An 11,687-nucleotide genomic window follows, 5' to 3' on the forward strand; every position below is an offset into this window, starting at 1 on the left:
TAAGTGGCTTAAAGGTTTGCTTTGTTTGGAGTATTTTTAGCAAATTACTTAATTAGGAGGCTATATTATTGCCCCTTCGAAAGCATTTGTTGTCTTATAAATGAATAAAATAGACTTAGATCATTTACAATCTGGCCCTTTCAAGTATGCCCACATGAAAATTAAACCCTCTAGTGGGTGATGAGGCCAACCCAAATTGGTCATCCTACAAAGAACGTGATGTTAAGTACAACAATCTACCACTCTTTTATTATATATATATAATCAATTTAGTATGTCGTTTATAATATTTGATCTCAGAAGTCAGTCAGAACCTACATTGCAAATGTATTTAAGCTCGTTAAACTAAACGATAATCGAAAACCCACATAAGGTTTGTTAATGTTGAAATAATACGCCAATGTATCTACAAAATCTTGCTATAAACTTGTTAGTTAACTTGTAATTTATCAATTAAATCCATTGGTCCTTACCTCCTCCAACTAACTCTTTGCCCAAATTATTATCTAAACCTTCTTATCCAAGTCAAAAATAAAGGAACAAACACATATACATTAGCATATGGATTTAGCAGTTACCCATTACTTATCCTCTCATTAACCACGTAATCAACTTTTATCATCCATTGACAAAAACAAAAACAAAAACAAAATTAAAATAAAATAAAACTTATATCATCCAAATTAAATAAATAAAATAAACTTGTCCTAATATTAGAGAAAAAGCATTGAAGTCAAACCTACCTAACATGGTCAGAGGCAGAAAAGCCCACCAGCCTGCCGCCAACTTTGGCAAACCCTTTGTCAATACACTGTTGCTTTACAACGCTTTTAATGACGAAGACAAACTACGACGATTTCTTCTATAAATATAAATATTGATTATATGTTATTATATATAATAATTATATACATCTCTATATATAAAAATATGACATATTTGATGAAACATTCGTACTATTAAAGTAAAATTTGGATATAAGTTTAATTTTTAGCCAATATTAAGAATAAGTCATTTTATTAAAATAGGTCCGGTTCCTTGAATTTAAAATTATTTTATTATCAAAATTCTCTTTAACGATAAAATTTATTGTAGGAATTAGATCTCTTCCTAGTTATCTCTTTACTTATTTCTTCTTATTTTATTTTCTTTTTATTATTTCTTCTTCTCCTTCGTACTCTAAACCTCATTCATAGATTTTAATTTTAGTTTTTATAATCAACCTATATCATAGGTTAATTGTCTTTATTTACATGCATGACAAATTATTTTTATTATCAACTTATATCAGAGATTAATGTGTCATGCTTATGGTTATTGGTATATTATATTTTGTACCTTAAAATCAACATATATTACAGGTTACTGCATTTATCTATCTATATGATATATTCTTTTTTATAATCAACATGTATCAAAGATTAATGTATCTTGCTTGTAGGTATATTCTGGACTTAACCTAGTAGCTATGTTGATTTTTTGGAACAAGATCTAAGTGCCCCTAAGTGCCTCTCTCTTTTACAACTTTTTACATGAACAAATTATCAAATAAAGGCAAATTATTAAAAGAATCAAAAGAAAACAATCCCACATGGAAGAGTGACTAGCCACCTTTTTTTTATAATTTTTTAGAAATATAAACTACTGTAAATTAAGTTATTTTTTTCAAATAAATTAAAATATTCAGAAAATAATAATTATTAAATTAAAAGAGAGTAAATTGACACACGCGTTAGATGCTAGTGTAAAATAAAAACCAGTTTCCTTTCTTTCCTTCTCCTCCTGAAACTTGTTGGGAGGTCAATGTTATGAGAGATGGACAGACATTGATATCATGTTGTAGCTATTAGCTTTCTCTTTCAGCAAACAACTCATCAGCCATCTTCTTCTCCGTCAACCTCTCTCGTAATAAACTCTGTCGCCCCATTTCCCTCGGTTTCGTCGCCTTTTCATATTTATAAAACCAGGTAATTTTCAAAGTGCACCCACCACCCTTTCTGTGTTTTCAAATTTGATTGCTTCTGCATTTCCATCTGCGGATTTTAGCTTCTGGGTTTGTCTCTGATACTCTTAGTCTCTGCAAAGGTCTGTACTTTTTTCACTTTTTAGATTTGGTTTGAATGTGCTTGAATATTTGAGAAAATATGGAAAACCAGTTTGTTCTGGGTTTTTTGGTTCTAATTTTCATTGGGAATTAGTTTGAGCAAGAGTATTGGGTTTGCATCTGTTACTGATAATTTAAAATTATTGTTACATAATCAGTGCCAAGTGTTTTCTGCTAATTAATCTTCCATGTGTCGGTCAAATGGGCTTGATTATGATGGATAAACATGTTTTTCTGAGCTCTATAACTTTATAACGATTCATGTATGATCTGATATTGGAGTACAAAATGGTTTTTGCCATTGTTTATAAAGCATGACAAGTTACAATAGTTCAACCACGTTTTCGTTGCAAGGGGCTTGTAGCTCAGTAAGTTAAAAGCTCTTACTCTGCGTTCGAGGTCCTGAGTTCAAATCCCCATTCCCTGATATCGATTGCATCATTTGTTTATAATGTTTTCCTTCACTTTGCATCCTTTTATTTTTTTTACCATAGAAAGACTACACAGTGTTCTTTTGTCCCAAAATTTTTGATAATTTGTTTGTACTATAAGATTTTGTATAATTTGTGTACTTATGTCATCACCTGGGATGTTATGATTTTTTCAGAATGGCTGCTGCTGCTGCTGCATTTCACCAAAGCATTGGGACTCCTCACTCTGTTGGGCATGTTAATAATTCCGGCCTGCTTCAAGAGCTTGCGAAAAGCTCAGTGAGTTTCATTTCAAAGGGTTTTGAGATTGATATTGGACTGTCAAAAAGAGGATGCTACATCTCTTCCAAGAGAAACGTTAGTGTAATTCGAGCCTCAGCTTCCCAGGCTTCAGTGATTGATATAGTTTCATCTCCCTCACATACCAAAGCCAATGATTCTCGGAAAAAGTCTAGTACGCATTTTTAACCATTCTATTTTGATTGATTGAATGGTGAATAGTAAATAACCCATGTTAATTCTTTGTTGTTGATTCTTTAATAACATGGTCATATAATTCAATTTCTTAGAAACAAAATGGTTGTTGAACTTATTTTTTATATATGCTGTATCCTAATGAGTTTGAAGTTTAAATTTCTGTTTGTAAAATTTTGCACCTGTTTCCCCCTGCATTTCAGATGAAGCAGCTTTGATTTTGATTAGGCATGGTGAGTCACTGTGGAACGAAAAGAACTTGTTCACAGGCTGTGTTGATGTCCCTCTGAGCAAGAAGGGTGTAGAAGAGGCAATTGAAGCTGGCAAGAGAATCAGCAACATACCTGTCGACATGATCTATACATCTGCACTGATTCGTGCACAGATGACTGCCATGCTTGCCATGACACAGCACCGTCGGAAGAAGGTAATTTGGAGAAAAATATCTTGTTGAGTGTCAGTAGGAACCACTTGAATGACTATTTGGCGGCTTTATGGTAGTGGGACTGGAAAGTGGAAAATGATGTTCTTGGATTATTGAAATGGTTTTATACCATTCGTGATATTTAAGCAGGAGTACGCAGACAAAACATCTTTCTGTACCCTAAAAAGAAAAAAAACTATTAAGCTATTTTTTTGAGCTGCATTTTCAAAATTGATTTAATGTCTGAACTCCTTTGATTTTCCAGGTTGTACTCTTTTCGCTTAAATATGTTCCACTGCATGACAGATAATTTCTGGTTATATATCCATTTGGCAGCCTCTTTATATCAGTTTTCCTGCAGGTCCCAGTTATAATGCATAACGAGAGTGAACGGGCTAGGGCATGGAGTCAGATTTTCAGTGAAGACACATTAAAGCAAACCATTCCTGTTGTAGCAGATTGGCGATTGAATGAAAGAATGTAGCATTCCATCTCTGCATTTTTGAATTATTATTCTTATCTGTTATTCTTCCCTGTACTTGCATGACATGGATCTTGTTTTTAGGTATGGGGAATTACAGGGTCTTAATAAGCAGGAAACAGCAGACAGATATGGGAAGGAACAAGTTCATGAGTGGCGTCGGAGTTATGACATTCCTCCTCCCAATGGCGAGAGTTTGGAAATGTGCGCTCAAAGAGCTGTTGCTTATTTCAAAGATCAAGTAAGAATGACCATGCGCTTACCTATATCTCTTTGTCCTCTTAACTGTTTTTGTTACATCCAGTATGCTATAAGGATTTTGTATCATTTTTGAGTCTCAACTCAAGTAACAATGTGCCGTTCTGAATATCTAACTGCAAAAATATTACATTGCAGATTGAACCCCAACTGTTAGCTGGGAAGAATGTTATGATTGCTGCCCACGGGAATTCGCTGAGATCCATAATCATGTATCTTGACAAACTGACTTCTCAAGAGGTGATATATCACTTTGGTTGAGCTATGCACTGGTTTTTGGGACTAATCATTATATAGAACGAGAAAAGAAAGACTGATGTTGTCTTATTATCTTTTGCAGGTTATTAGTTTGGAACTATCAACTGGAATTCCTATGCTTTACATTTCCAAAGAGGGAAAGTTCATTCGGAGGGGAAGTCCTGCGGGACCTGCTGAGGCTGGGGTTTATGCCTACACTAAGGTAAGCAACCTCTCGTATTAGTTGCAACCTTTCTGCAGTTCAATTTTATAGTATAGGCATAAAACCCAGTTATGATGGTGCAATTTGAAAAAAATTCTTAGTACTTCAGCTGAGAAAAACAATGTGCCTGCTCTTCCCTTTGTCGGAGGAAAGAAAGGGAGCTTCCAAGTCATAGAAACTGGATTCTGCTCTTCCCTTTAAAGATTCAACTTCTTCCCGTCAAGGAAGGCTGTAACATACATATACACAGCTTTGATTAGACCTTAATCATCTCAAATTGGCATTGATTTATAGCTCTCAGTATATATATGAGCAAAGACACCGATTATTGAATAATCAGTGTCAACGTCTTTTCTCTTTGTTTCCAGTTTCTACAATTTTAATCCAAAAAGGAACGAAGTAACGCTTCTGCTGTTTGAATTTTGTTGCAGAATTTGGCTCTTTACAGGCAGAAGTTAGATGAGATGGTTCATTAGTGTGCTACTTCCTAGCATAGGTAACCTACATTATGGGTTTTCTTATGCTTCCGAGATCTCAAGTATGCTTCTGCACATTCATTTGCTTTCCTCAGGGGGGCTTGTCTTTCATCAGTCTTGTACCGGTCGCTTTAGCTCAAGGTTTTACGTGTATATGAAGTAGGTTGTTACGGGTCTCAATCTCGCGGACCTGGCTACTTGTTTCTGTATACTTTGTGTATGTGTAGCAAGCAAATTCAGTTAAAGTTAATGTCTTAGATGGGAGTGAAAGTTGTTGTGTATGTTATTGTCTTCCCAGTTTGTAATCGTCTTCCTTGGATCCATTTTATTTGTTGGGTTAATTCTTTTTTTTTTTTAAATAAAAATATTTTAAATGGAGGGGCATCCTTCGTGTAAAAAAATCTAGGGGCTACATTTCAAATTACCTAAGCCTCTTATGGATGGCTTCTTTGGAAAGCACTTTTACTCAAGATTTTCTCGTAGAAGTGCTTTTAGTATAAACATGTTGAATTTTTTGTTAAAAATTCAAGTGCAAGCACCTCTATGAGTTAGGAATCACTTCTAAATTTTTATGTCAAACGCATTCAAGAGTTTCTGGTTGTCAGACCTCCCAAAAGCATGGATTAGTTATCTCTCCCTCCTCTTTCCATCCCCTCTTTCCATCCCCTTTCCTCCGTCCTCTCACATTCTCTTTTTTGTCTTTCTCTTTCTATATAAAATTAATATAAGATATTATCATGATTTAACCGTGACCGTTCAAAAAAGAAATGAGGGAAGGGGAGGAGAAAAAAGAGGAGAGAGAATCCTACTCCCAAAAGCAGTGCTATTAGCCTTTTTTTTTAAGACGCGCTTTCAACAATCGGAAAATACTTGGCATCTCTTTTTCGATGTGAGAGATTTAAATGTCATGATGCGCAAATTCAATCATTGCTCTTAAAACTTTTTTCACATGTGCAGAAAATGCATGGGAAGAAGAATGAACCACAACAAAGAAAGAAGGCATAAATAGAGGGGCCATTTTAACATTTGGGCCAACAAAGAATATATACTTGCAAAAATCTCTTACTTGAATTGTGAAGGAGTTACGGCTAACTTCAAATGGCGAATTCATTCGTTGAGTCTCCAAAATTTCTCAAAATAAATTGGCGATTAGAGTTGACAGGAACCATATATTTGAAGTACCTAACCAGACAGCCAAAAGGGTCAGCGAGATACATCAGTTCAGTCACCATCATCCACCTTGAGCCATTCTTAATGTACACCTTGGGTAGCATTTCCAGTACTAGCAGCCACCGGCTCATCGTGGTCTGAGGCAACTTCTGGTTCTATCCCCTGGGATGAAGAGCCGTCTGTTTTCTCATTATCAGAAGCATCGGAATCTGGTTCTAACTTGAGAGAATCCAATGAAAGAGCAGCACCGGTAACGGCAGGTTCGGAAGCAGCCAAAGAAGGGTTTCCTCTCGTCCACATTGTGGGCATCTTCTTGTCATCCTCCTTCATCCTTTCGGCATATTTATTTATATCAAAACCAGACGTATCGTTTCCCCCGAATACAGCCTCCAGTTTATTCATATCAAACAGATCCTCCATTATCTTCTTGGTGTTAACATCATCCGAGTAAACAAACCTGACTTTGTTGCAAGTCTTTGGCTCTAGAAAAGGCTTTACCATCTGTAACAAAGAAAGACATTATCCGCATCGTAAGAACCTAGCTGATACATTTTGGCTCTAGATTTCACCTACATTAATGGAAATCTACAAGCACCAAGTGACTAGGATCCTCTCTATTTGGAACTTTTCTATACCGGGAAAAGGGAACGGCCAGCTCCTTGGAAATTGGAATGGCACAAGATAAAAAGAAACCGGTTATTATTATTAATTTATCAGGCTAAAACTTTGGCACTCTTCCGGCTCCCAAATTTAGGTGGTTATTGTACTTCATATTCCCTAAACAAGACATTGTCTATGACAAGGACCAAAGCTGTATAACAGCACACCAATAGTGTTACAGCTTCATATGATGATCCTCTAGGAGTATAGATGTAGCGAAAAAGTTAAAACAAGAGGAATAAAAAGCATCAAAAGAACTTACCGAAAAGAATGGTTCAAAAAACTTGGGTGGATTGTACAGTATTGCAAGACCTAGGCGTTCTGGATAACGGTTTTGTAAAACATGTGCAGTTTCCCGTGTCACCTTCACTGAAATATGTGACATATTGAAACCTTCAAAGTCTATCATCCAAACCATCTGTTCCTGACCTGGCGGAAGATTTAAAACAGCATTCTCCATGCAATATACCAAATATTTAATCTGTCCTTTTGTTGACTTTGAGTTCTGCAATAACAATACAAAAAGTTAACAAGGAAGATTAGTTTTCTTCTGAAACTTGGATCTCTAGAGCATTAAATGTGCCTACAAAACAGCAGATCCCACATACAGGAATTCAGCAAGATGAATATAGGCAATGACTTTGGCAATAATGGTGCACTGTGGTCGATATGCTTATTATCGGACCATCATACTAGTTCTTTTTGCATAAAGTATTTGCTTCAATAAATGATTTTTTGTGTAGGTGAGATGAATTAAGTTGACAAATAAAAAGAGTTTGACAGCAGGATAAGATTCCAGATGTAGCCACTCCAAGACCAACAACATATTCTGATCTAAAATTGTAGCCTAACTTATAAAATACACAATATTCATGGAGGTATCAGAAGAGTTTGGAAGATAAACCTGACAACGTGGTCTCATAACGAGAACTGGTCTCCCTTGCTTGTCAAAATAATTGGATCTGTAAATCTTCCCTGTTTCCGCTTCACGAGCTACCTCTTTCTATATTAAAAATGAAACGATGAATTCGTAAGAACATCCTCTTAAGTGTAACCACATACTGCAAGAATTTGAGTTGGGACTACAACCTCAACCATAAGAACTGCACTTGACTATTGTAGTATCTGGGTTTCTGGGTTTGAAGTAGTTATAGCAATGCTGGAGTCTGATAATTGGTCTATTAATTCTTTACAGTCACGTGATACGTGGGGTTGGATTCAGAAAGGACTGCTGGTGAGCCTAGGATGAACTATTACACAATACAGAGATGACAACTGGCCCTCGTTGCGTGCATTGAACGAGAACCAAATAAGCCAGCTCAGGATGCATTGTAGAACAAAGATAAAAACCTTATGTTTGTATGAGGGACTTTCATAGTGCCAAGGAAATTTAGACTCAATTGTTAAAAATACACTACATGGACACCGCCATTGAACTATTCAAGCACTACAAAACTACCGAACAAATGCACTCCAAAGACAATAAACAAGAAACAAGGGACTTCCACAATAACAACCTGAAAGGTGTCATCTGAAATTTCTCTCAAATGTATTGCATCTAGTCAATTTCAAGTTCCTCTATCTAATTTCTGTAGTGCATTCCTAATAAATTTAGCCTAAATTTCATGGCACTTTAACATAGATTCAAGGAACAACCTGCAGAATATTATCAGGCTTCATTTGACAACTAGTACCCCATCAGAGCGGCTAATAACCATGTTACAGAAACTTAAGGAGTAACAGATCCTGTTCTAAGAATAATGAAAAGGTACAATCTGGATGAATTCTGACTATTAAGGCTATGAATGAAGCGTACCCAAGGAATCTCTTCTGGTTTGTATTCTGACCTCCACCTTAAGGTATCTTTTAACATTTTAGTTGCCTTCTTGACATTCCAGTTTCTCGCCCTTAGATACCTTGAGATGGAGGCATCAGAACAATAGATGGACAACTTATCAGGCAATGTTCCTATCAGCTTTTTCACTTCGTTAATCTGCAAACATGAAGAGTGTTACAGGGCAAGTAAAATTTCTCCCCACAATAATGGTAGAATCATCATACCCCGACTTATAGGACTCACACAAATTAAAGAAAGCATTTATAGAATGCTAACAGGAGAACTTTTACTGGAGATACCTTTGCCTGCTGCTCTTCACATGATAATATCTTCTCAGAACCATTTGAAGGGGATTTCTTCATTCCCGCACTCATAATTTTCGAAGAAAACTCTGTAAATCAACAATAAAGACTCTGTAAGTACTAGTGTCAATTACCCATTTTAGTCTCCCATCCCCAATTCTTTAACATATAAAATAAACGTGCAAGATCTGTAATAAAAAGCTTGTTCTCTATCCTATAAAAATCACAACAAAGGCATGCGTGGAATAAACTTATTCTTAGTTGACCACTATGGAAACTAGGATATGGCATTCATGATTTAGATCAAACCTTTTTATACTGTTGTTCAAAACTGTCAACTCAATTAATGGGCTTAATTCTTTGTTGTTAAGCTATAAAATACTTGATTAAGCAATCATGCTTAGAGAACGATCTATCAAAATAATTAAACAGATATTTCAGAAAACAAAACAAAAGGCATGCTTCAAGAATCAAGAATGACTAGCAAATCTCAAGTGTATCTATTCTGATAGAAATTCGCCGTGCATGAGTCGTAACTTATCTATATTACGTTTTAGTTATCAGAAGGTATACATTTTTACAAGCTAGTTACTTCAATCCCTCAAATCATTTTTAGAGGGGTGAAATTACTGATCCAAGTGCTACATAAAGTTTTAATTTTGTCAGGACGTATTACACTACGAGTACCATGTAAATGTTTTCGCTTTGTCAGGAGGTATGTTACATCTGTCATGTTTTTTAATTCATTTCCTCGTATTGGGAAAATTTATTTCCAAGTGCCTATTTATATGATCTTAATAAAACCAAAGACTACACATTAGGCTCTCCAGTTATCAGATTTACAAATCACTCCGAACCTTCCTGAGAGTTCCTTTCTAATTCTTTAAAAACAAAACTTATGGTGGATTGCAACAAGATTACATCACTTCACTTATCATGGACCTTTTATTAGCTGAAAGAAGAACAAAATTCCTTGGACGTGTTCTCCCGAGATTGTCCTCTATTTCCCTCCTTTGCAGAAACACATGGGATCATAAGTTAGTTCCAAATTCCCATAGAATGTCTTACCTTCATCCAAATTACTAGTCCATCTACTCAACCAATCAACTTAATAAACCTTTCTGTTAATTTACGTGACAAAATTGGAATCACCACTCTCCTAACAGTAGCATCCAAAAACCTAACCAGAATGTTTCCATCGACATTCAACCAACACCCAAACAAATGGGAGATCTGCTGACACAAAATACCGTGTGGGTTTTCGTACTGTGTTCTTGTCAATTATTTTAGTAAATTACACATAAAATAATTCATAAAACAATAAAAAATCAATCATGGGTTATCTCCGTATATAACTAACTATTACAAAACCGCATTTTAATATTTAATCAACACAAGCATGCAACCCAACACACCAAATCACAAACATCATGGGTAAAGAAAAACAACCTTTTCAGGTACTAGGAATGCAAATCGAAACCGACCCACAAAAATTAGGGGCATAAATCTAGGAAACAAAAGACAAGATCTCACCTTGACCAAACAGATTCAGGAATTTTGCGGGAGCTTCTCAGGAAGCGGTGAGATAAACTAGTATTCCGGAGCTCCTCAGCTCTCCCAAACCATAGAAATGGTCAACCGTGAAAAACAAGAAAGTATGATTGTGTAAAAAAACAGAGAGAGAGAGGGGGAGAGAAGGCGGAGATGTGGTAGGTTTGGATTATATATTTGAAGAATATTATTTGGATCGAACCGACATCTGTTTGAATGTCCAAAAACATGTGCTTTTCGAAACAGTAATGTTAATGTTGTGGCTTGGGTTTTAAGGACACAGCTGGTCTGCTCTGGATTTTCATAACCCATTTGTCATCTACTTACGTGTGGATCGCATCAGACTGTTTCATGCTTAAAAGTCTGAATTGCCCATACTCATTCAATTTGAAGCGCTAAATATTGGTGGGTGTGACGTTTACATAAACGCGGGTCCTAGGGAAATCACATTTTTGTAACGAAAAATGTTTGTTTGGTTATTTTTTAGTATGGTGCAGGAAAATATTTACATTATCTCTCTAATATGTGAGACTTACTTCTATTGATGGGGTATGCAACTCTATTAAAAAGGTTGCATAATATAGCCTCCCTATCATTGTGTATCATTAGCTACTTAGTATAACAGTATAATAGTATTTCTTTTCACTTGTAAGTGAGATGTCTTAAATTGATTCTCGCCAACAGCAAATTTGAACCACATTATTAATAACTCATTATAAGGCTAAGGTTAAGCCTACCCCCTTAACGTAGATAATATTGTTTGCTCAAAAGAAAAAAAAATAACATTGTGTACTGCTAGCTACTTAGTACAATAGTATAGTAGTAATATTCCTCTTCAATTGTAAGTGAGGTTTTAGGTTTGATTCTCGACAAAAGCAAACTTGAACCACATTATCGTTAGTCCATTGTAGGGCTTAACCTACTCTCTACCCTTTTAGTGTCGATAATGTTGTTTGTTAAAATAAAAATAAAAAACGTTGTGTACCCCTCCTATAGAAGAGGAAGCGTCTACCAAAGCAAGTAGTCACATATCTATTAGAGACATTTATAATATGGTAC

At 35.6% G+C, this 11,687-nt stretch overlaps 2 protein-coding genes across 3 annotated transcripts; one reads left to right on the forward strand and one right to left on the reverse strand.

Moving 5' to 3' along the window:
• The first annotated feature begins 1,729 nt into the window (after positions 1–1,729).
• On the forward strand, positions 1,730–5,449 carry LOC103439272 (2,3-bisphosphoglycerate-dependent phosphoglycerate mutase 1-like). 2 transcript variants are annotated; one of them, XM_008377845.4, is made up of 8 exons: positions 1,730–1,967; positions 2,712–2,989; positions 3,213–3,436; positions 3,795–3,913; positions 3,999–4,155; positions 4,311–4,412; positions 4,513–4,632; positions 5,064–5,449. In XM_008377845.4, exons 2-8 carry the CDS (start codon positions 2,713–2,715, stop codon positions 5,106–5,108), a joined length of 1,044 nt encoding a protein of 347 aa, XP_008376067.2. In that variant the 5' UTR covers positions 1,730–1,967; position 2,712; the 3' UTR covers positions 5,109–5,449. The 2 variants fall into 2 exon arrangements, with proteins under 2 accessions (XP_008376067.2, XP_008376139.2); XM_008377917.4 differs by having other exon boundaries at positions 1,732–2,085.
• A 665-nt stretch (positions 5,450–6,114) lies between these two features.
• LOC103439177 (uncharacterized) lies at positions 6,115–10,923 on the reverse strand. Its single transcript, XM_008377754.4, has 6 exons — positions 10,611–10,923; positions 9,075–9,166; positions 8,755–8,931; positions 7,843–7,941; positions 7,201–7,443; positions 6,115–6,779 (listed from the first exon to the last, which is right to left on the reverse strand). The coding sequence occupies exons 2-6, from the start codon at positions 9,147–9,149 to the stop codon at positions 6,360–6,362; spliced, it is 1,014 nt and encodes a 337-aa protein (XP_008375976.2). The 5' UTR covers positions 9,150–9,166; positions 10,611–10,923; the 3' UTR covers positions 6,115–6,359.
• Positions 10,924–11,687: the final 764 nt, after the last annotated feature.

This window comes from Malus domestica, chromosome 15 (assembly GCF_042453785.1).
Source record: "Malus domestica chromosome 15, GDT2T_hap1".
NCBI lineage: Eukaryota > Viridiplantae > Streptophyta > Magnoliopsida > Rosales > Rosaceae > Malus > Malus domestica.